The 26,700-nt window shown below is 33.5% G+C and overlaps 1 protein-coding gene across 3 annotated transcripts in view; it reads left to right on the top strand.

Annotated features, from left to right (window-relative positions):
- Positions 1-25,961, top strand: part of IBTK (inhibitor of Bruton tyrosine kinase) — a 108,178-nt gene extending 82,217 nt beyond the window's left edge. For all 3 annotated transcript variants that reach the window (XM_025861778.2, XM_025861787.2, XM_025861770.2), the window contains 4 exons: positions 12,799-12,933; positions 23,093-23,164; positions 23,574-23,706; positions 24,691-25,961. In XM_025861778.2, the coding sequence (XP_025717563.1) occupies positions 12,799-12,933; positions 23,093-23,164; positions 23,574-23,706; positions 24,691-24,822 (472 nt within the window). In that variant the 3' untranslated portion in view covers positions 24,823-25,961. The remainder of the gene's footprint in view (positions 1-12,798; positions 12,934-23,092; positions 23,165-23,573; positions 23,707-24,690) is intronic.
- Positions 25,962-26,700: the final 739 nt, after the last annotated feature.

Here is a 26,700-nt window from a genome sequence, read left to right as displayed (position 1 = left end):
AATACAAAGAATTGTAAGAGAATATTATGAAAGATTATATGCCAACAAATTGGACAACCTAGAAGAAATGGATAAATTCCTAGAAACGTATAACCTATCAAAACTGAAGCAGGAAGAAATAGAATATAGGAACAGATTGATTACTAGCAATGAAATTGAATCAGTAATCAAAAAACTCCCAACAAAAAAGTCCAGGACCAGATGGCTTCACATGTTGAATTCTACCAAATATTTAAAGAAGAGTTAATATCTATTCTTTTCAAACTTTTCCAGAAAAATAGAAGAGGAAGAAACTCCAAATTCATTCTATGAGGCCAGCATTACCCTGATACCAAAATCAGATAAAGACAGAACCTCCCCAACCCAAAAAAACTTCAGTCCAGTGTCTCTGATGAACATAGATTCAAAAATCCTCAACAAAATATTGGCAAACTGAATCCAACAATATAGTAAGAATATCATTCACCAAGATCAAGTGGGATTTATTCCTGGGATGCAAGGGTGGTTCAGTATTCACAAATCAATCAAGGTGATACATTACATTAACAAGAGAAAGGAAAAAAAACCCCATATGATCATTTCAATAGATACAGAACAAGCATTGGACAAATTGACAAGTTGACAAAGTACAACTACCGTTCATAATAAAAACCCTCAACAAAGTAGATTTAGCGGGAACATACCTCAACTTAATGAAGTCCACGTATGAAAAACCCACAGCTAACAGCATACTCAATGGTGAAAAACTGAGAGCTTTTCCCCTAAGATAAGGAACAAGACAAAGGTGTCCACTCTCACCACTTTCATTCAATATAGTACTGGAAGTCCTGGCTACAGCAATCAGATAAGAAAAAGAAATAAAAGGCATCCAAATTGGAAAAGTAAAACTGTCATTATTTGAGGACATGATACTATATATAAAAAACCCTAAAGACTCCACCAAAATCTATTAGAAGAAATAAGTTACATACAAAATTAATATACAGAAATTTGTCACCTTTCTATACACTAATAATGAACTGTCAGAAAATTTAAGAACACGATACTCTCTACAATTTCATTGTAAAGAATAAAACACCTAGAAATAAATTTAACCAACTATGTGAAAGAACAGAAAACTATAACTGATGAAGTAAATTGAAGATAACATAAACAGAAAGGTACACCATGCTTATGGTTTGGAAGAATTAGTATTTTTATTTATTTATTTATTTTTAAGGATTTTATTTATTTGACAGAGACACAGCGAGAGAGGGAACACAAGCAGGGGGAGTGGGAGAGGGAGAAGCAGGCTTCCCATGGAGCAGGGAGCCTGATGCGGGGCTTGATCCTGGGACCCTGGGATCATGACCTGAGTCGAAGGCAGACACTTAACGACTGAGCCACCCAGGCGCCCAAATTAGTATTTTTAAAATGTCCATATTACCAAGAATAATCTACAGATTCAGTGCTATCCCTATCAAAATAACAAGGGCATTTTTCACAGGACTAGAGCAAATAATCCTAAAAATTTATATGAAACCACAAAATACCCTGAAGAGCCAAAGCAATCTTGAGAAAGAACAAAGATAGAAGTATCACACTCCCTGATTTCAAACTATTACAAAGCTATAATAATCAGTATGGTACTGGCACAAAAACAGACACATAGATGAATGTAACAGAATAGATTCCATAAGTCTATGTTTATATGGTCAATCGTTGACAAAGGAGGCAAGAGCATATAATGGGGAAAGAACATGTTTCTTCAATAAATGGTATTGGGAAAACTGGGTCATTATACCACATACAAAAAAAGCCCTCAAAATGGGTTAAAAATTTAAATTTAAGACCAGAAGTCATAAAACTACTGGAAGAAAATATAGGTGGTAAGCTCTTGGATATCAGCCTGAGCAACATTTTTTTTTTTTTTTAAAGATTTATTTGAGAGAGAGAGAGTGGGTGCACGCACACAAGTCGGGGGAGGGGCAAAGGGAGAGGGAGAGAATCTCAAGCAGACTCTGCTGCGCTGAGCACAGAGCCCAACACAGGCCTTAATCTTACGACCCTGTGATCATGACCTGAGCTGAAACCAAGAGTCAGACACTCAACTAACTGAGCCACCCAGGCACCCCTGAGCAACATATTTTTTTGAAATGTCTTCTCTGACAAGGGCATCAAAAGCAAAAATAAACAAATGAGACTATGTTAAACCAATAAGCCTTTGCAGAGTGAAGAAAACCAACAGAACAAAAAGGCAACCTACCAACTGGGAACAGATATTTGCAAATGATGTGATTGATAAGGATTTAATATCCAAATTATATAAAGAACTCATACAGCTCAATATCAAAACAAAAAAACCCAACCCAATTTAAAAAATGGTCTGGGGACCTGAATATACATTTTTCCAAAGAAGACATAGAGATAGCCAACAGACACATGAAAAGATGTTCAACATCACTAATCATCTGAGAAATGCAAATCAAAACCACAATGAGCTATCACCACACACCTGTCAGAGTGGCTGTTGTCAAAAAGACAATAACATGTTGGTGAGGATATAGAGAAAAGGGAACTCTCATGCACTTGGTGGAATGCAAAATGATGCAACCATTATGAAAAACGGTATGGTTTCTCACAATATTAGAAATAGAGCTACCATATGATCCTGCAATTCCACTTCTGGTATTCATATGGAGAAAATGAAACACTAATTTGAAAAGATAAATGTAGAATCCTATGTTCATTTGGATATAGATGCAACTAAGTACCACTGATGGATGAAAGGATAAAGATGTGGTATATATACATACAGTGGAATAGGAGCCATTAAAAAGAATGAAATCTTAAAAAAAAATAGTAAAAGAATGAAATCTTGCCATTTGCAGTAAGATCAATGAACCTAGACGGTATTATGCTAGGTGAAATAAGGAAGAGAAAGACAAATACTGTATGATTTTCCTTATATGTAGAATCTAAAAAACAAATGAACAAAACAGAAACAGACTCATACATACAAAGAACAATCTGGTGGTTACCAGATGGGAGAAGGGGAAGGGGATTAAAAAGTCAAAAGAACACACTTCTGGTCATAAAATAAATAATACACGTAGATAGAACGTGTAGCATAGAGAATATAGTTAATAATGTGTAACAACTTTGGTGACAGATGGTAGTTAGATTTATGGTGGATGATCAGTTCACAGTGTATATAAATGTTGAATCACTGTGTTGCATACCTGAAACTAATATAATGTATGTCAGCTATACTTTAGTAAAATTAAGAAATACAAACTAATCAATAGTGGTTTTATGTAGCTTAGGACACCAAGTAAATTTAATTATAATTTTATTCTGAATTATCAAAGTGAGTTATAAAATTATTTATGTCCTTCTTATGACTTCTTGATAGTATTTTTGGTATCTGAAGGATCTTTAAAAGTGCATTTCTGCTAAATTCTCCTGAATATATATACTTCTATTTGTACTCATTAAACAGTGGGCTGAGGTAACTTAGTAAAATATATGTAGTGCCAGTATATATATAAAAATAATTATATATATATAAAATAAGGATATAAAATATTTACTATACTTTCATTATGGAAATTTTATAAATTAATGGCACAAATCAAGGTATTTGTTAGAAATCTTAAAAACATGCTTATATAAAATGGTTGATGTTTAGAATTCATGAATTTTGACCCATATTTAGTGTAAATGGAAATAATCATTTGATTCTTGAATACTTTTTACACATAGGGTATGAATACATGCAGTATATGCTTGAAGAAATTAAAAAATGGAATAGATTTGTTTTCCTGAAAATATCCCATGTAAATGTTGGTCTAAAGAAAGTTGGTAGAATTTAAACTTTACTATTCTATGAATAAATTAGAAAATTAAGATTAAATTAGCATTTTAATCTGATTTACAAATTGTATGTATAGAGTATATTCAATACTGTAGTGATTTAGTTTTTAAAGCTAATTCGCAAAGGTGCATCTTCATCATTCTGAAGAATCATCTAATACGATTTTATTTCCATAGAAGATGTTTTTATGCTATGTTTATCTTAAGGTTAAGATACAGCTCATTAGCAAATCACAAATTAGCTCTATAAGTCTGCTTCTGATTGTGGGAAGGATTTTCACTAATTTGTTTGCAGATTCACTCACCTAGTTTATATATGACTCATAATACATAGTTGTACTCCTGCTGTCTATAGTATGTATTAAAGAGAATTGGTTCTTGCATTAGAATGAAGTTCTGATCAGCTGAACTTAAATCTAATGTGAAACACCAAGTGTATATGGGATTTGGCCACTATTCATTATCACCTTTTTTATTTGGAGAAATAATACATTTCTCACCAGTTATCTTGAGTGGAAGAAAGCACAATCTTTGTGGCCTGGCCTGATGTCTGAATATAAATTCTTCCAAATTCCATGTAGAGGTAACCTATAAATTATATACTAATTCAATTATTTAACTTTTTAGAGCTGGAAATTTTATTTATTAAAGCTAAAATTCCAGGGCTGCTTTAGCTGAGAAACAAAATCTCAGTTTTTTATGTGGTTACAAATGTCTACAAATGCTTCTTCATAAAGCTACTGTGGTTTCTAAGATGCTAAGATGGCAGAGCCTGAGTTCAGAAAGCAAAATCATGGGAAATCAGACACTTTCAAATTATGGCATGATCAGTGGAAAGAATAGAACTCATTTAAAGAAATCTGGTAAATCATTTTATAGGTAACCACTGTGCATGATTAATAAACGTGAGTTTAAGATATTTTATAAGTACTGTTACATTTATTCCTAAGGAGATTATCAGTAGCTTTTTAAAAAAGTTTTGAGTTTTACCACATCTAGAAGTATCATTTACCACATCTAGGAGTCCCTAAATTACTACTAGGATCAGTCTGACGGCTTGTGCTTTATAGATCATTGTAAAATTTCTGTATTTAGAAACATGAATACTTAGAGAGACACTGAATGGATTCTCAGGCAAGAACATTTGCCAGCAGTGTTCCCAAATTGCTAATGTTATACTGTACACCATAGTTACCTTGTTTGCTAAAAGAAACATTTAGGCATGTGTCTTTTGGGAAGAGGAAGTTGTTAAGGAAATGGGGAATGATTGTTTTGTATATGTGTTTAACTTTTTATGTATGTATGTGTTTTGGGAAAAATTTTGTGGTCAAGTCATAGGTAAGTTCCTTTTGAAGAAATATTTTTAGCATGAATACCTAGGTAGGTCATGTTTCTGATAGAAATCTATAAGGAAGATTGCTCTGATGTGATTTAAGGTTTTACTTAGAGCAAATGACTTTTATATGTGGACAGCAGTATATACTGTGATTAACCCAGGGTTCTGGAGTGAGCCTTGTTTGAGTTTAAATCATGGATCTGTTACTTGGTAGCAATATAAACTTAGATCAGTTATTTAATCTCTTACTTTCCTTATCCATAAATAGAGCTAAAAACAGTACCTATTTCACAGGGGTATTATGAAGCTGAAACTGAGTTAAAGCATGAAACATTTAGCATAGCACCTTCAACATTGTCTAATCAAATATATAATGATAGGCATTTATATTTTAATAATTGTAACTTGATTTGTAATATGGCCACATGATTAACTGATTTCCTTAACATGTATTACATTTTTGGTGAACTTTTCTTTTTTCTTAGAAAAATCTTATGTGAGATGTTTTGTATTGATTGATCTAATCTTTACTGAGCAAATAGAAATTTGGTAAAAATTTTTTGTTTTGTTTTGCTTAGGTCATATGGTAACAAGACGTACTGTGTATCATCAGTATCTTCTTCGTATTTGTGTTATCTTTAGCACTTCATAAGAAGTGTCTTGATTTCTTACTGAAGGCAGCGGTAGACTAGATAAAGGATGAGTTCTATGATCATTAAGAACTGGATTTGGATCCCAGTTCTGCCTTCTCTCTGGTGATCCCTAAACTTTGGTTTTACTCTTCTTTTAAACAAAGGAGATGATAAAAATACTTATCTTTTAGGATTGTTACTGTAAGAATTAAATGACATGATGCCTGTTAAAGTGTTTTGCAGATATGGTTTGGTAATTAGATCAGCGTTAGGTACAAATGAGCTATTCAGACAAAATCCAGGATTTTAGAAAGCCTTGCTCTTTTATGGCATATCTCAAATAGTTTACGAACTTTAGGTATGGACTTCATGATTTCTTGCCAGTATGAATTTAACTTTTTTGGGAATTACCCTGTTAGCATTTGTGTTCACTTAGTAATATGACCACTTTGTTCTCTGAGTAAAGAAAAATAGAAAAAAAAAAAGCCATGGAAATTGTTTACATATTATTATTGCTTATAATTTTGACTCTCTAATGTTAAGGATTCTGAAAATGATGCTAAGGATGTGGTACAGATCTAGTGTATTAAATAACTAATAACTAAAGGTTATCTTTTAAAATTAATTTTTCTGGGGATGCCTGGGTGGCTCAGTTGGTTGAGCGTCTGCTTTCGGCTTGGGTCATGATCCCAGAGTCCTGGGATTGAGTCACGCATCGGGCTCCCTGCTCAGCAGGGAGCCTGCTTCTCCCTCTCCCTCTGCTGCTCCTCCTGCTTGTGCTCTCTCTCTTTCTCTCTGATAAATAGAAAAATTAATTTTATTTTTTTAAAATATTTTAAGACTTTAGAAGGAAAGAGATACTAAGCCTTTTATAACTGATTATATGTCTTCATGTCAGAACTTTTGTTCTCATTGTCTTTTTTTCTCTTAAATCACAATAAGTTTTGTTAAATGCTATGAAAATCATGGATAGTAAGACTTAACATAGCATTTCTCTGTATCGGGTATTATTTTAAGTATTCTTTCATAAATTAACATTTGATCCTCATAACAACCATTACGCTGAAGGGGGTGGTATTAGTATCCTCATGTTATTGATGAGGAAACTGAAACACAAAGGTTAACTTCTCACGGTCAGCTAAAATTTGAACCTAGTCAGTCTAGCAACAGAGCTTATGTGCCTAACCCCATTATCCTACAAATTGTTTTTGTGTTGATTGTAAAATAAAACATTGTTGAATTGAGATTGATATCATAAAATTTGAATATGAAATCTTTGAAAGCTAAATTAGTCTGTATAGATGATTTTTAATTGTTTGCCTGTTTTTTGGTATTATTCTAAAATACATTCCACTTTTAACTAATTATCAAAGTATTATACCTATGTTGGGTGTGATTAATTTTGTGTATTTAGATCAACCTAATTTTTATTTCCTCTATTTTATCAGTGTAAAATTAGGTTTACATTTTAAGTAACTTTTTATTAAAACAATATACACTTAGAAGTACAGTTATCATAAGTGTATAGGTTGAATTTTCACAAATTGAACACATCCTGTGCAACCAGCACTCAAATCAAGAAGTAACATTACCAGCATCTTCTCAGTCCCCTCCTGCCACCCTTCTATGTCCCCTCCCCCTGCACCAACCCACTATCTTTTTTATCATCCACTATCCTGACTTCTCTTTCCGTAGATTTTCTTTTAATGTGTCTGGCTTCCTTTGTTCAACATATTTATGAAACTCAATCATATTTTGATGAGTACTAATTTCCACTGTGTAAATATACTGCAACTTATCTATTCATTCAGTGTTTGTTAGCATTTGAATATCTTCGTTGTTTCACTATTAAGATTAGTGTTGCTATAGATGTTCTAGTTCATGTCTTTGGTGAAGTACATTTGCATTTCTATTGGGTACATAACTAGGAATAACTGGGTCATAGGATATGCATATATTCATTTTTCGTGGCTATCACAAAACATTCTCATCAGTGGTATATGAGTTGTGCTTTCTCCACCTCTTTACCAAAACTTGGCATTTTTCAACTTTATTTTAGTCATTTGGGAAGGAGTTTCTATACTGTTTTTTAAAGTAACTTTATCAAGATATAATTTACATATGGTAAATGCACTAATTTTATGTATAGGAGTTTTGACAAATGTATACATCTGTGTATTCACCACCCCAATGAAAATAAAAAGAAATATTTCTGTCATCCCAGTACCTTTTCTCAGTCTCCACCTATGCCACCATTGATGAAATTTCTGTCACTATAACTTAATTCTTGCCTGCTCTCAAATTTTGTATAAATGGCATATAAGTACAGTAATGTTCTATTTTATGTCTGGCTTTCTGTTAATTTAAAGTTTTGGAGCTTCATCTATGTTGTTGCATTCATCCCATAATTTCTTCCTTTTTTGTTGAGAAATACTGGGTTTCCAGTATATTTTTATGAAAAAAGTTATTATTTATGTTTAAGTCATAATAGACATGTTTTTATTTCTCTTGGGTAAATAGGAGTGGAATTGCTGGATCATATGTTAAGTGAATGTTAGACTTATTTATAAGAAAAGCACCAGTGTTCCAGAATGGTCATGTTTTATATTTCTGCCAGCAGTGTGTGCGAGTTCCTGTTGTTACATATCCTTTCCAATACTTGGTACACTTAATCTTTTTCATTTTAGCTACTAGTAGGTGTGGTTTATTTTACATTTCTTACGGGCCTATTGGCCATTTTTATATCTTTGGGATGCACGTTCAGATCTTTGCCTTTTATTGGTCATATTTTGGATCATAGGCCTTTTCCGTAAGCTTTTTCTACTTTATTCTGTTAATGTATGTTTTATATTGATTTTTTTTGGTTAGGCCAACCTTGCATTCCTGGGAAAAAAACCTCACTTGGTCATTGTTTATTATCTTTTTAATAAATTGCTGAGCATTACCATTATCCCAAAGTTTTCTTCAGAAACTTCTCTTTTATCCTGGCCCCCTCCTCCATACCAGTGTCAACCACTGTTTTGATTTTTCTTTTTTGACCACAGATTAGTTTTGCCTCTTCTAGAACTTTATATAAGGAGAATGAAATATGTACTTTCTTCTCTCTGGCTTCTTTCATTCAGCATGTCTTTCAAATTTATCTGGATTGTGTATACCAATGATTTATTCCTTTTTATTACTCAGTAGTATTCCAAGGTATGAATATACAATTTGTGTTTATTCCTATTGAATAGTTTTTGGCAATTATGAATAAAGCTGCTGTTAACATTCTTGTATGGGCCTTTTTAGAGACATATATTTTAATTTCTCTTGGATAAATACTAGGGACAATTGTTGGATTATACAGATAAAATGTATGTTTACTTATTAAGAAACTGCCAGACCTTTCCCATAGCATTAGTACCATTTTATCCTCCCATCAACAATGTATGAGAGCATTGGTTATTTTATATTCTTGCCAACATGTGATATTGTCAATTAATTTTACCCATTCTGGTGGGTGTATAGCAGCCTCTCGTTGTGGTTTTGTGTTTCCCTGATGAATAATGAGCACTATTTTATGTGCTTATTGATCATTAGCATATCTTTCTTTGTGAAGTGTCTATTGAAATCGTTTTTGCTTGCTTTTTGAAATTGCCTTTTATTACTTGTGTTTTTTAATTTTGAGTTCTAGGAGTTCTTTTTTTTAAAAAAAAGATTTTATTTATTTGAGAGAGAGAATAAGCAGCGGGGAGAGGGATAAGCAGGCTCCCCACTGAGCTGGGAGCCCCACGCAGGGCTCAATCCCAGGACCCTGGGACCATGACCTGAGTCGAAGGCAGATGCTTAGCTGACTGAGCGACCCAGGCACCCCTCTAGGAGTTCTTTTTACGGTCTGGATACAAGTCATTTGTCAAATATATGTTTTGCAGATATTTTCTGTTTTCTTAACAGTGTCTTCTGATCAGAAGTTTTAATTTTGGTTAAGTCTAATTCACCATTTCTTTATTTGATGTTTATTCCTGTATAAGCCCTAGAAACCTTTTGCCTACAACCAAGTTATGAAGATAGTGTTTTGTTTTCTTCTAGGATATTTAGCTTTTACATTAAGTCTGTGATCCACCTTGAATTAATTTTGGGATATGGTGTGAGATAAAGGTAAAGGTTTTTTCCTTCTATAAACCATTTGTTTATTATAGATAAAATACTTTTACACTGAATTGTTTTGGGAATTTAATTATTTAAATTAAAATGACTATAGATGTGAGGATCTATATTTGAGCTCTCTATTCTTTTCCACTGATCCGTTTGTTAATCCTTATGTCAGTACCACTCTGTCTTGATTACTCTGACTTGTTTTATCTTCTTCCAACTTTGTATTTCTTTAAGAATACTTTGGCTAGCAGCAACTTCTTCCTAGACACATCATCAGAAGGAAGGGAAGCAAGGGCAAAAATGAACTCTTGGGACTTCATCAAGATAAAAAGCTTCTGCACAGCAAAGGAAACAGTCAACAAAACCAAAAGACAGCCGACAGAATGGGAGAAGATATTTGCAAATGACATATCAGATAAAGGGCTAGTATCCAAAATCTATAAAGAACTTATCAAACTCAATACCCAGAGAATAATCCAGTCAAGAAATGGGCAGAAGACATGAACAGATATTTCTGCAAAGAAGACATCCAAATGGCCAATAGACATGTGAAAAAGTGCTCAACATCACTTGGCATCAGGGAAATCCAAATCAAAACCTCAATGAAATACCACCTCATACCAGTCAGAATGGCTAAAATTAACAAGTCAGGAATGACAGAAGTTGGTGAGGATGCAGAGAAAGGGGAACTCTCTTACACAACTGGTGGGAATGCAAGCTGGTACAGCCACTCTGGAAAACAGTATGGAGTTTCCTCAAAATAGAGCTACCCTACCCCCCCAGCAGTTGCACTATGGGGTATTTACCCCAAAGATACAAATGTAGTGATCTGAAGGGGCATGTGTACCCCAATTTTATAGCAGCAATGTCCACAATAGCCAAACTATGGAAAGAGCCTAGATGTCTATTAATAGATGAATTAATAAAGAAGATGTGGTGTATATATATACAGTGGAATATTACACAACCATCAAAAAATGAAATCTTGCCATTTGCAATGATGTGGATGGAACTAGAGGGTATTATGCAAAGCGAAATAAGTCAATCATGAGAAAAACAAGTATCATATGATCTCACTGATATGAGGAATTTGAGAAATAAGGTAGAGGATCATAGGGGAAGGGAGGGTAAAATGAAACAAGACAAAACCAGAGAAGAAGACAAACCATAAGAGACTGTTAATCTCAGGGAACAAACTGAGGGTTTCTGGAGTGGAGGGGGGTGGGAGGGATGGGGTGGCTGGGTGATGGACACTGGGGAGGGTATGTGCTATTATGAGCACTGTGGATTGTGTAAGACTGATGAATCACAGACCTGTACCCCTGAAACAAATAATACATTTTATGTTAATAAAAAGAAAAAAATACTTTGGCTTAGGTTTTTTGTATTCCCATATAAATTTTAGAATCAGTTTGTCAATTTCTACAATTAAAACTGGTGGTATTAATTCAATTTTTGAAATAGAGATAGGTCTATATATTTTTTCATATTTTTTCTTTGATAAATATTTTTTTAAAGATTTATTTCAGAGAGAGAGTGTGCCTGAGGAGGGGGAGGGGCAGAGGGAGAGGGGAAGCAGACTCCCCACTGAGCACAGGGCTTGATCCCATAACCCCAGAGATCATGCCCTGAGCCAAAATCATACACTTAACCAACTGAGCCGCCCAGGTGCCCCTAATAAATTGTTTTTTCAAGATATTTGTCCATTTTATCTAAGTTGTCAAATTTATTTACATAAAGTTACTTATAATCTTTATTATCTTTTTAATTCCAGTGATATATTAGTTATCTATTGCTTTGTAACAGATTAAACAATGGCTTAAAACAATCTGTTTATTGTCTCATAGTTCCTTTAGGTCAGGCTTCACTGTTACTGCTTATGGGTGCCCCTGGCTCAGGTCTCCCACACTGCTGTAATCAGGTTCAGCCAGGACTGTAATTGTTTCTGATCCTGACTTGGAGAGGATCCTTGTCCAAGTTCACCCATATAGAATACTGGATCAATAGCTTTTTTTTCCTACCTTTCATTGAATTAAAGATGTTGTTCCACTGTCTTTTGGCTTTCCCTGTTTCTAATAAGCTAGGTGTTTTCATACTGTGTTGTATTTCTTTCAAGAAGCTTTCAAGATTTTCTTTTGATCTTTGGTTTTTAGCAGCTTGCTCATTATGTACCTAAGTATGGCTTTCTTTAGATTGATCTTTGGAGTTTGCTAAAATCTTTATATCTTCCACCAGATTTGGGGAATGCTTGGCTATTGTTTCTTTAAATATTTTTGTCTGCCATATTTCTAACCTCTCCTTCTGGTCCTCCCAGTTACACTTATGGTAGACCTTTTGATATTATCTGATAAGTCCCCGTGGCAGAATTTTTTTTCAATCTTTTCTTCCCTCTGTTCAGTTTAAAATTTCTGTTCATTTATCTTCAGTTTTACTGATTCTTTTCTGGCTGTTAAGTCCATCCGGTGAATTTTGTTTTTTAAATATTGTATTAAAAGTTCTTGAACTTCTATTTTGTTCTTTTTCATAGTTTCTTTTCCCTGAGCTTATTTTTCAGTTTATTCGTAGCACTTTTTATTGTTGCCAGAGACATAGTTTTAACACTTGTTTTTAATATCATTGCTAATTTCAACATCTGGGTTATCTTCAGTGTTGGTCTCCATTGTTTTATCACATCATTTTGATTAGTTCACAACTGACAGCAAGAATCCAACATCACATTAAAAACTATGTATCATCACTGTAAAATTTTTGTATACATTCTCTCCCTTTTCTCCTTGTGATTTCTAGCAATGACCTTTTAAAAAATGGATGTTTTAACATGATCTCTGTTGTCTTTTGCAGGGCATCTTCTCTGCATTCAGTTTCATCCAAGTCATTCCGGGATTTCTTAGAAGAAAAAAAATCTATTACTGGAGATCATGTCAAAAAAGTTTGTTTTAAAGGAATAGACAATTCCCCGGCTCCAAAAGTTGAAAGGTAATAAGTTCAACATTTTTTTACCTTAAGAAATTCTGTATTGGTTTTACATTCTGAAATAACCTTTAAAAATTTATCAGGCAGAGTTTTACACATTCTTTTACATTCAAAATTAACGTGTCTATTTTTTTTGTAGCTTTATTGTGGTATAATTGTCTTATAGTAAACTGTATAAATCTGAAGTGTACAGTTTGATGTTTTGGCATATATATGCACCTGTGAAGCCATTACCAGCTACATTCAAGACGATGACTATAACAATCATTCTCAAAAGTTTCCTCCTGCCCCTTGGTAATCTCTTCCTCCCTTCCCCGTTTTAGTCTCTATGCAGCTACTAATCCTCATGTCAGTAGAGACTATGTTGTATATTCTAGTTTTATACCTATAGGATCATTTAGTCTGTACTTTTAAAAATTCTGTTTTACTCAGTAGTTTTTGATTCATCCAAGTTGCTATGTGTATCATTAGTTCATCCCACTTTATTGCTTAGTAGTATTTCATTGTGATAAAGCAAGCCATATATCTGCATCTGTTGATGGACCTTTGGGTGTTTCCAGTTTTTTCTCTAGCTGTTTTAGATACTAGTTTTTAAAGTTCAATATATTTTAAAAGATGTTTCATATTTTAAATGCCTACATGGAACATGAAAAATCTAAACATAATTTAAAAGCAATTTTCTAATAAAATACCTTTTCTGCCATGTTATGTAAATTCTCTTAATCATTGTACAAAAAGGATCATTCTTGGAGCATTAGATAGTCCAGTGTTGGAAGAAAGAACTGTGTTTCAAGTTGGTTGGCTAAATGGATTTTTTTTCTTATTTCTGCTAATATGACGTCTCCCAAAGATATTAAACCCTAAAGTATTTTAGACAAAACAAAAATGTAATTAAAAATGTCAGCTGTGACCAGATTACTATCGTTTTACATAATGATAAAGCTTTTTTAACACTATTTGTTAAACCTTTTCCCCCTAAACCATTTTTAATGTGAAATCTTATGTCTAATTCCAGTATTATCAACAGGTTAGTATAAATTTCTGTGATTGTACCAAGAAGAGGGTTCTGGGAACCATATTATAGTTTAACCTCATCATACCTGCCCTGTAAGCAACTCTGGAGGAACTGTCAGTCTTCTAACAACACTGTAAATTACTGGTTTAGATGAACTCTAAACATTTTCATTGTTGATATTGTGTGACTGGCTGCCTTATTATAATGTACAGTTGGGACCAAAGATCTTGAGCCATTTACTTACAATATGGAAAATCGGAGATCAGAAAGAATCTGAAGAAATCATTTGGTCTATCTCCCTATCTTTGTGAAAACTTTTATAAGTGGAATACTATAAAAGTCTTAAATGTAACTCTAACATATCAAATAGATAAACTTTTTATATGCTTACTTATGAAAAAGTGAGAATATTAAGGCTGTTAGGGTCATAAATACAGAACTGGATGTGATGTAAGACATTTGTAGTCTTAAAATTGACAAATATTTAGTTACAGTGATAAAATTAACAGAGCCCCTGCCCGTAGAGAACACACAGTCCAAAAGAGAAGAGAAACCTTACACAATTAAGTATATAAAACATAATGAAAAATTATATCAGCCTCAACATTTATTTCAGCATTTATTTTAATTGTCTAATATTAAGAAAATTCTGACTGAATAGTTATGATTTAAGATTCTCTCAGAGCATACTTCATTTAAACAAAGATGGCAGAATAAATTTTCTTCTTGAATTGATATAGAAGTGAATTAACCTGGCAACAGAAGTTAACATGCCAGTGATCAATGTATTAAAAGTATTTGAATGCATTTTTTTTTATTAGTTTCAAAATGTATTTCAGAAAAAAAGTACTAACAAAGTTTGGTGAACATTTTATGATACACTGAATATGACTAAACCTAAACAATGTAAAACTATTCAGTATTTTGTAAGTTGTATTCTTAAAGATGTTGAGGGAAGGGCATTTTATTCCATTCCTAAGTGACAGGTAGGCTTTTAAGTGTTGTTAAAGTCTCACAGTAAAAATGTTTATTTTCAACTGCTTTTGAGTGCCACTGTACACATACACATGCATTTATGTTTATATATTTCATGAATGTGTCTATTATGTACATAATTCTAAACAAATGTTTTAAAAAGTCTGTACATCTCATTACGTTTTTTGATTCCAAATTTTTTTAGAAATTAAAAAAATTGATTGTTATACTCTGTAATGATCCTGCATCTATCACAATATTTTTAAAAATTGAATATAGTCTTTTTATTGTTATAAGAGAAACATAAGAATACCACTGGTTTTTGTAAGTTGTGTGATAAGTGATATAGACCAGGCTTTTAAATAGAAAGACATGTAACTTCCTTATTTTCTTAACTGTGAAACACAAATCTGCATCTATTTTTATTCATTTTTTTCCTTTCTTGTTTTGCACTGGAAGAGTTATTTTTCCTATGGTTAATATTTATACCTGTGCTGGTATCTTCATTCCTTTCCACTTTAAATGCCTTAAGCTATTAATTATCCTTCTCTTTTCTTGTGGATATTCAGCCTTGTCCTTTTAGGTGGATACCTCCCATCTGGTTTTGTATATGTGTTAGATCTCTCTCGTGTGATCTGGGTGAGGTAATGAATCCCTCAGTCATCCCCCACACTTTCTTCTAACAGTTGTCCTATCATCACCAATCCCCTACTCCCTTCACAGCCAGATTTCTCAAAAGAGCTGTCAGCTCCTAATCACTTCTTAATCCAGTCTGGCTTCCAGTCCCATTACTAAACTGAAATAGTTCAGGCTAAGTTCAGCAGTGACCTCCATATTGCCAAAACCATGAACTTTTTATATGACTCATTCTACTTGAAGTTCAATTACAGGTCATCTTTTCATTTCCCTTTATATTCTTTCTACACCATTTCATGAGCTTCTATTTTCAGTTATCACCTATACACTAAAGCCTCAAAAACTATATTGCCTGCCCACAACTATCATCTGAGCTTCAGACATACTCAGGTATCTTCTTCATAACTCCATCCTACTTGGATGTTCAGAAATATTTTAACTTTGTCTAAAACCAATGTTTTCCTCAAACCCCTTTCATAAAATCAAACAAAAATACAAAACAGCCCATTCTTCCTGATTTTTTCTTCCTGATTTACCCAAAGAAAACAAAAATATGAATTCAAAAAGATATATGCACCCCTATATTTATTGCATTTTTTTTTACAATAGCAAAGATATGGAAGCAACATAAGTGTCCGTCAATAGATTAATGGATAAAGAAGAGAGAGAGAGAGAGAGAGAGAGAGTGTGTGTGTGTGTGTGTGTGTGTGTGTGTGTGTGTGAGAGAGAGAGAGAGAGAGAGAGAGAGAGAGGGAATATTACTTAGTCATAAAGAATTAGATCTTGCCATTTGTGAGAACATGGATGGACCTAGAGGGTACTATGCTAAGTGAAATAAGTCAGAGAAAGACAAATACCATGTAATTTCACTTTTAAGTGGAGTCTAACAAAACAAAAGAAACAAGCAAAACATTTATGTCTATAAATACAGAGAATGGGTAGGTGGTTGCCAGAGGGGAGGGGGTTGGAAGGATGGGCAAAATAGATGAAGGGGATTAAGAGCTACAAACTTCCAGTTATAAAATAAGTAAATCACGGGGATGAAAAGTACAGCATAAGGAATATAGTCAACAATATAGTCAACAACATAACATTGTATGGTGATAGATGGTGACTACACTTGTGGTTACCATAGCATAATATATAGAATTGTTAATCACTCTTGTACACCTAAAACAAATATGGCATTGTATGTCAATTCTACTTCAATTAAAAAAATGCATATATGAAGTCCAGTTCTTCATGAGAAGAATGGAATATTCTATGGTTAGTTGGAAACAAAAAAGTATATCATAATGCTTAAAGAATAAAGTTCTCTTTAAAAAAGCCTATTCTTTCTGAGTTCCTTCCTTGTTAAATGGCATTTGTAAGTCTTTTATATTCCATCTTCCTGACCAATATTCAGTCTATCATCAGGACATGCCAGTTTTAGCTCTTAAATATTCCTCAAATCATATATTAAATTTTATCTCCACTGTTTTACCCTCATTCAGATTACTGTGGTCTTGGGGCTCCTGGGTGGCTCAGTCGTTAAGTGACTGCCTTCGGCTCAGGTCATGATCCCAGGGTCCTGGGATCAAGCCCCGCATCGGGCTCCCTGCTTGGCGGGAAGCCTGCTTCTCCCACTCCCCCTGCTTGTGTTCCCTCTCTCGCTTTCTTTCTCTCTGTCAAATAAATAAAAAAATCTTAAAAAAAAAAAAGATTACTGTGATCTTTCACCTGGGCCACCTGAGTAGCCTCCTAACTGGTCTTGGCATAACCTATCTTCCTCTCCAATATACCAAGCCAGTTATGTTCTTTTTTGAGATGGCAGGTCTTACTGTTCTTAGGGTAAAAGATAGAATTCTTATCTGGACTTTAAGGCCTGCATAGTCTGTTTTCTTCCAACCTCTTATCTTTCTCTTTTAACATCTCTGGATTCTTGTTATCTTCTTCTCTCAGTTTCTCAAATGCCATTTACTTCTTGCCACTTACCTCCCCTTTGACTAGTTCACTCTGATTCTTCTTTCAGTCTCTATTCAGTCATATTCTTTGGAGAAGTCAGACTTCCCTTAGTGGGTCAGTTTTCTATGATATGTTCCCATAGCACTTCTCACTCCTCACACTTTTCAGTTATTATTAGTGTGAGTCTTTAATGTTTTCAACTACAAATACTTTAATCTGTGTATCTAACATATATTCAATGAAGGCATAGGAGAAGAGAATCATCTCAATGAGAGATTGATCTCTGCTCCTCACTGAATTACCAATGCTTAGAATATTTTCAGTGAGAACAAGATGCTCAGTGAGAACAGATGAATAAATGAGGTAAAATTGTAGCTGTTTCAGGTAAGATTTGTTTCTAATGAGTAAGTTATAGTGTATGCCTTAAGTGTGTAAATTGTGAGGCATGAGTATTAAGTTCATTTCTGTAGTATTTTTACATTTTAAATATTAACACTATAGATTGAAATTTTCTTATTTGTATAAGTCTGTCTTACAATATTGAAGATCTGGTTTCATAGTTGATCACTAGAGTGTGCTATAACATTAAGGCTCTTAATTGTGAAAAGTGGCTTCTGCTATTACACTGGTTTGGAAATTGTAAAGGAGTGTATAATAGTATACAATATTATACAGGAGTGTTATAATGGTATACACTATAATACAGGAGTATTATAAAGGAGTGTATAATAGTGTCATGCCATCCATAGATTGGCTGTTCGGTAAGTGGAAGTAAATGTTTTAAATAGCTGTATATTATCACTGATCACTGTATAATATATGATGACTGAGAATGGAAACAGCTTGACTTTCATTTTTAATTTTATTATAGAAAATGTGAAATCATAAGTGAGCTTTTTTAAAAAGGAAATAATAAAACAAAGTAAAATAGTAATTCACCAAATTACATATGCACAACATTCCTCTATTAGGTGTATACATAAAAGTGTTAAATACAGGCCTAGTCCCTTAAATGTATTTGAAATATCTAGTTGGTAAGTCTAAATGAGCACACATGAAAGTTAAATGAAAAGTAAAGAGTGAAATTGCAATACAGTGTAACAGTATTAAGTCACAAGCAGTATATGATTTAAATGCCAGGTAAGTGGTTCAGAGAGGGGAAAAAATGACTGTGGATTGGAATTGTCAGGAAAAACCCAACTGAAGAAGGGCTTGAGTAATAGTTCGTAAACACTTTTCTTATTCAGTGCCAAATATTTGGTCATTATATGTATGGTCATATAAATAGTATTAGAAAAATACTGATCTATTGCCACAAGCTTTTGAACATAGGATGAGATTTTTAAGAGAGGAGAAGTGTAATAGAGGCAGTGTAAATAGAGGTAATAGAATTATAGCTGGAAGACAAATGCTGTGGTCCTTTAGAGAATTTGTGTGGCAAGTGTAGTGGAGTTCATCTTAGGAAATTCCTCAAATCTTATATTCTTGTTTTAATTGTAGAAAATGTGATTTTTTTTTTTTTTCTCTCAAGGCTAGGGAAATCCAGGAATGGCAATGTTATTTGGGGATATTAAAATGCAGAAAAGAGGGATTTGTGGAATTTATGTGTTTATTGTTACTTATGTGTTCTTTTTCATTTTCATGTGTTTTCTTTCATTTTCCTTCCACTTAAACACCCCTTTATGTAATTCTGGGCAGAAACTGATCTTGTGTTTCTTATTGGTAAGGAAAACTACTTGTGAGACAAAAATTATATCAGCTCTAAACTTACACAAAAATCTTTGTAATTAAGCTAATACAGAATTCCTTAAAAAGTTAAAAGTCAATGGTACGAGTAAGAAGTAATTTAGTTATTCTCAAAGCCTAAATTTGGTAAGATTAATGTTCAGTTTGAACAAAAACCTCTGAAAGAGGATTTTATTTTTGCCAGCCTTTTAATATTGCTTTTATTTTCAGAAGGCCAATTTTTATCACAGATTGTCTATTGAGAGGTCTGTTTCTGTGTTACAAATACCTGTATTTATTATCTGAAAGCTTAGTATGTTTTTGGTATTTGTTTAATCATAGCTCTATTTAATAGTTTTACTTCATTCTATGATGAAATTTTCATGGACTTTCAGTTGTTTGGATAAATTTATAACTAATGAGATTATCCACTGAAAAACCATTAATGGAAAGACTTCTGAGATTACAATCTTATAAAACAGATTTGAGTTTCAGTCTAACACAGTAGCCCTCTGTGAACCTTTCTGAACCAGATTCATCACATCTGAAATAAGAACAATAATGTCTGTCATAAGGCTTATATCTGACAGCGTATATGGAAGTACCTTATAAATTATAAAATGTTATACAGGTAAATTGTTATACTTAAGCTCTGATTGCTCAACTGTGATTTAACAAGGCCTATATAAGATACTTTAGTCCTGATACTCAATTTGTTTTAGCCAGTACCATACCATTTTCACAGACAGCTTGTAGCTGCTGCTTCTTACTTATTAACAATTGATTCTACAATATTTTTCCATTTCTTTGAAAGTGTCAAAATTTTTAGCCAATCCCAGATACCGGGGAGGGATTTTTGAGCACCACTCAAGTCATTCATTTAACTTTTATGTGTGCTCATTTAGACTTACCAACTAGATATTTCAAACACATTTAAGGGACTGGGCCTGTATTTAACACTTTTATGTATACACCTAATAGAGGCTAGCATATTATGCTTTAGTGCCCTAGAAGGCCTCTAATCTCTAGCCTCGGACTCACTTTAAGACCCTTTTTCTTTTGTCTTTTTCTTTTTTCTTTCTTTTCTCTTTCTTCCCCTTCCCCTTCCTTTCTCCTTCTTCCCCTTCCTTTCCCCTTCTTCTCCTTCCTTCTCCTTCCTTCCTTCCTTCCTAGGACTTTTCAAGGAACTTAACCATGGGAATTTGCATTTAGTCTCTGCCTAAGGTAGCTCTCTCTTCCATCAGAATGTAGACTTTTTTTCTATTTATTTTGTAGTTATTCTAGTCTAGATTCTGTTCATCTTGTAACATTTATTCCTTAGCTTCATCTCCTTAGCTTCATTTTTCTCTTGGCTAGAAGTCTTCTACTTCATCCTGGAGACTTCTTATTTTGGACGTTGTAGGTCAAGCATCCAGTAGATTTCAAGTCCTAGAACTTAAAACTAAGAACATATAACTATACTATTTTCACTTCATTCAGTACCTAAAATCTAGAAGAAAAAAGTTACCAGTAATTCAGAGGAATGAGGAACTTAAAAAGAAAAAAAAAAAACCTGCTTTTATCTCATACTTAAAATCCTTTGGCTTTCTGATTCTGTTATTTATTCTTTAATTCTGTTTTTACAAACAACTGTGTTCCAGGTGTTCTGTTGGACACATGAATGAGGCACAGTGCTGTACCTTGAGAGACTAGTCTAGCAGTTAAGACAGATGTGCAAACAATAACAACACGGTGTGGGAAGCTCTATAATAGTAGTTGAAGTGCTGTAGGAGCAGAGAGAAGGTGGTATTTGAGCCAGTCCTTAAAGAATAAGAAAACATTTGTAGTAGAATGTATTCTAAACTAAGGGAAATAATAGAAATAAAGGCAGGTTTGTGATAATGGAAAACATACTGTCCTCTGAGTGAAAAAGATCTGCTTTGAGTTCTGTTTCTGCTACTTCCCAACCTGTGAGTCAGGCAGTTATATATATATATATATATAAAATATTCTTTGTGTCTAAATTCCCTAATCACTGTAATGTAAATACTACATGCTTTATAGAGTATTGGAAAGATTAAATGAGGTAGTATATATGAAAATACTCTCAATAAATTTATTTGTCCATACATCAAGTCTAAACGTTTTAGCTTTCAATGCACTTTGTTCTCTGGCCCTACTGGCTCATTTTAATTTTATTTCTCTTTTAATCTCTTCCAAATTCTTAATCCTATCATTCTATTTATTGAAAAGAACAGCCTATCTTTACTTAAGCCACCAAAGTCTTTTACCATTTCATGTATTTGTACAACCAAAAACCCTACTTCAGTGCCACTCTCCTCAGCTTTAATAACATTTCTTCAGTGAAGCCAACAGCATATGCCCACATGTCAATTTCTCCTGTGAATCCATACTACTTTATGCAAATTGGTACAAGTATCAGTTGTTTTATCTCACATTGTTTTATCATTCTTTATAAATACATTTTTAAATCTCTCCCCTCAGAATTTTTAGAGGGAAGGGACTGAATTTTGTTTTTATGTTCAGTTAGCCAGTGTATAATGTATCATTAGTTTTTGATGTAGTGTTCAGTGATTCAATACTTGTGTATAACACCCAGGGCTTATCACAACACATGCCCTCCTCGATACCTATCACCCTGCTACCCCATTCCCCCGCTGCCCCTCCCCTCTGAAACCCTCAGTTTGTTTCCAGGAGTCCATAGTCTCTCATGGTTCATCATCCTCTCTGATTTCTCCCCTTTCAGTTTTCCCTCCTAAAGGGACTAAGTTTTAATCAGCCTGATTTTCAGTACCATAGTGCTACACATACCTAGTCACTCCACAAATGATCCATAAATGAATCAGGAAGTCAATATTTTAGGCCCGGTTTGTTCATTCTTTGACTTTCTGTTAAACCTGCCTAAGCCTAAGTTTGCTCATTCCTGAAAGAGGGCGTTTGATTAATCCAGATAATTTCTAGGTACTTTTCTAGCTGTAAAATTCCACAATTAGGCCAGTCTCTGTAGTACCTTTGTTAAGTTTTTCCCTTACAGGAATACTTCCTAACCCCTCATCCTACACCTCTTTTATTGTCTTCTCCATGAGGCTCTCTCAAATGACCAAATCTTTTTTGATTTTTATAGTCCTTGTTAGTGTCTTAAATTATATTTTCTGCAATACTTCATTTTATTTATTGTTTCCTCATTTTGTGAGTTCTTAGAACATAGAAATTATATCTTATATTACCATCCTATAATTCCTGGCTTAGCAAAATATTTACTATATTAGTTGCTCACAAAATTTGGTTGCTAATTATCCAGTTTGTATGTATTTTGAAACTTAGTGCTAATTTTTCACTTTTATTCATAAACTGTTATTAATGTAAAACTATATACAAAGCTTTCTGTATTTCCTAATGTATGTTTGAAAATAGTAAATGGTTCTATGAATATTATTAGAAAAAATAGACCATTTCTTGCAAGATCTTCCTCTATGGTATTTTATACACAGGATTTTAAAAAATATATTTTTATTTATTTATTTGAGAGAGAGAGCCCGTGTACACACACAAACGGGGGAGGGGCAGAGGGAGGGGGAGAAGCAGACTCCCCACTGAGCAGGGAGCCCAGATGTGGGGCTCGATCCCAGGACCCTTAGATCCCAGACTCTTAGATCTGAAGGCAGACGCTTAACTGACTGAGACACCCAGGCATAGGTTTTTTTTACTTACAATTTTTACTTACAATTTTAAAGGTAAGTCTGACTGCACACATTAAGTTGTATCCTAAGCCAGGACTTATAATTCTTCTTCTGTATTTCTGTTAATAAACAGTTTTACTAATATTAGTAGAAGTTTTAATCTCTACTTTTGGCATTTGTTTTGCAGATACTCGACTCATGGTACCCCAGTACCAGAAGGCAACCATATTTCAGATTTACCACTTATAGACAGTCACAAGTAAGGCTAATTGATTAGCTTTGGAGCCTCCAAAGCTAGGCTGTTGTTTAGCAGTGAAAGATAATATTAAAAATTGGGAGTAGTATATTGAATAGAATGAGTTTTCTGACTACTGTCTGCTCCACAGTTTGAGTTACTTTTCTGTTTGGTTATATCATTTCTGCTCCATCCATCCTTTTGGTGTTTTCTAAAGTTTTCTCTATAACACTGATCCAAATAAAATATTAGCTCTCCTTTCCTCTGTTTCTCACCTCACCATTCTGTAAAGAGAATGCAAAAGCTTCCAAGTCCCTTTATATTGTAGGTCACTGGGGGGAAAAATGTAACACTGTTGAAGAATATTTCAGAGGAAAATTTATATGCAAAAATTTGGCAAGATGAATGAGAACTCATGTTACTATTCTTTCAGTCCCTGGCTGTCTTCTTCATTGACTGCTCCTTCCATGGTAGCCCCAGTCACTTTTGCATCTATTGTAGAAGAAGAACTACAGCAGGAAGCAGCTCTTATCAGAAGTCGAGAAAAACCCTTGGCTTTGATTCAGGTAAGTAATGTGCCTTTATGGACTTAATTTAGAGAAGAACTATACTACATTTCATCTTAAGAAAATTATGTTTATTTTCATCATAGAGGTGCATATATTTATCACGTTAAAATGTTACATAAAACTAAATTGAGGCACTCAATAGTATTAATTGAAGGAATTCAGGATAATTAATTTAGACTAAATTGTCACAAGGGTAATTTTTTTTTTTTTTTTTTTAAGCACTGGTGATGCTTTGGACTGTTTTAGTTTTTAAAAATGATCAATGGGGCACCTGGGTGGCTCAATCCGTTAAGCATGTGACTCTTGATTTTGGCTCAGGTCATCATCTCAGGGTCATGAGATTGAGCCCCCTTTCTGGCTCCACACTGGGCAGTGGAGCTTGTTTAAGTTTCTCTCTCTCCCTCTCCCCCTGCCACCACACTTGTGCATGCTCTTTAAAAAATAATTATATATAAATATATATGTGTATATATATTAAAAAGAATAAAAGTGATCAATAATGAACTTGGAATTATCTAGTGCTTCTGTATCAGTAAGTGTTCTTAGGTTGTAAGCCACAGATACCAACTTTGGCTAACTTATGGAAAAGAGAAATTATTAGAGGGATATTAAAATTCCACAGATTTAGTTGAAGGACCAGGGAGCCAGGCTTGGAAACAGATAAGACCCATAGTTGCCCTGAAGAGTTAGAAGACTTGTATAGCAGAAAGTATCTCACTGAAGTTATTGGAATGAATGGATTCCAACAACTATTTTCAGGGTTTTTTTCTTTCTGCACAAGATTAAAATTCAAGAGAGGGCGGGCGTCTGATTATTCTTCAGGCTTTAAGCCTTCTACTTGCCATGGGGATAGCAGGATACCTAATTTAATTCTGCTGCATTGTATTCATAGAAAGTGGGACTTCTGCAAAAGGAAACTGGAAAGCTAATATAATCCTGCTAAAAGATTAAAGCAAGTTTTTTTTCCCACCCTTTTTTCAGATTGAAGAGCGTGCGATACAAGATTTATTGGTTTTCTATGAGGCATTTGGCAACCCTGATGAGTTTGTCATTGTTGAAAGGACACCACAGGGACCACTAGCAGTACCTATGTGGAATAAGCATGGATGCTAATTTGCTGTGGAATTGAAATGCATTTTTCATAAATCATGATTGTTATAAAGCAGAGTTATGGAAAAGAGTTCTTAAAAATTTGGTAATATCGTTCTAGATAGAGTAAGAAAGGATCTAATTTCTTTAGTGCAGTATAGGTATATAATGTTTGTATGATTAAAAACAAATGCCACAGAATTGATTTTTAGTAACTTTTTATGTAAAACTGTGTAAGAGGAAAAACGTACTAGGTTAAAAATTTAAGTAGAATTACTTCTCCTGAACAGTCTGAAAAGGAAAACATGAGTGATTGAAGTATAAAATTTAAGTGTGAGGCATTAAAAATAACTTTCCATTTGAGAATTTGGGATAAATAAGAAGATATTGCCAAATATCTGTTGTCACCCTTTTTTTTTTATATATATGATATCGATGAACTTAAAGTAGGAGCATCAGCCATTACTTCTGATCCATTAATGGCCAAAATTTTATGTTTGCAATAGTAGTTGTTTTCATTCTTGCGTCTTTTTTGATCAGGCCATCAATGTTCTAGATCTGTTTAAAGCATGGACTGCTCAAATGCCATATTATTTCAATTTGTATGCACATTTTGCATTAAACTACAGAGTACAGTGAAAAGAGAATGTGAATACTATTCTGAAGCTTTTGTCCAAGATAATGGTTCTTTTATTAAATTTGGAGTCATTGTGTGTTGTTTTTTTGGTGGGGAGGGAAGACCTTATAAAAACCTGATTATGAGAGAATCAATTTCTCAAAATATTAAAATTTTCCAAAATAAATGCTTAATTATACATACAAGAATTGAATAGTTTTGAAGACCCTTTACAATATTATGTAATCAGAAGTTCTCTGAGCCTGAGTTAATGAATAGACATAAACATTGTTTTCTTTACAGTATGCTATTTGAGTTTTGAGTGGTTAAATTTTTTAAAAACAAATGTTAAACCTGTGCTCCAGTTAACTAGACAAATTGGGAAGGTTAATGTTCTAGTTTCTGAAACATAATCCTAGGGGAACATATAGGCTATTCACTGCTGTAATTCAGGTGATTGAAATATGGCTGAAACTAACTTAATACTAGAGGTTTAGCTCTACCTAAATTTGTAAGCAAATGTGCAATAAAAAATAATCTTGATCCATTCTACTGTTAATGTGTATTTAATATTTTATATTGACATCTACCACAGGAGGAATTACTAATTATTCCTCCTGATCTACTGTATTATAGCTGGTATTGTTTGCATTGATGCTGTGTGTTCATTCCTTCATCACTTAAAAAAGGCAGTTTTCCTAAGATGTGTCTGTGATAAGTTTTATATTATGTTTAAATTGAGAAGAAATGGATTTTATAATGTTCTATTGAAGTTGCAGTAAAGAGGCCTTCTGAAGTAATTGCTTTATTTCATATGAAGCTTTGATTCTTAATACATATTGGCATCTTTAACATTTTAAAGGTGCTATAAAGTAATGGTTTTCAGAGTGCACTCCATGTTGACTGAGTCTGTGGGGCTTTAGGCCTTTACAAACCTCCATTAGAGCGTTGCCCTTTATAGTCCATTTTATATAGTGAGGTATTATATAAAATTTCATTGGGAAAAAAGAATTCTTTTGCTAGTAAAAGAAAAGATTAAGCATGCTATACACTATAACTTTTCATAAACAATTCCATGAAGATAGAAACCTAATACTTTACCACCAAAAAGCCCAGGAAAGTGATGTTTTTTTTTTCCCCTAACAATATTATTCTGCCTGTAATAATTCAGCTTTAATCCCTTGACTTCAAGACTTAATAGAATTGAAGAAAATCTAGAAATTGTCAATTTAAAGGATCAGGGGAGTGAAGAGGTTTTTAAGATTGACCAAAACAATCATAGAACA

This window comes from Callorhinus ursinus, unplaced genomic scaffold (assembly GCF_003265705.2).
Source record: "Callorhinus ursinus isolate GAN/ISIS: 27379988/994484 unplaced genomic scaffold, GSC_fseal_2.0 scaffold6, whole genome shotgun sequence".
Taxonomy (NCBI): domain Eukaryota; kingdom Metazoa; phylum Chordata; class Mammalia; order Carnivora; family Otariidae; genus Callorhinus; species Callorhinus ursinus.
This window is presented reverse-complemented; position numbering and strand designations above follow the sequence as displayed.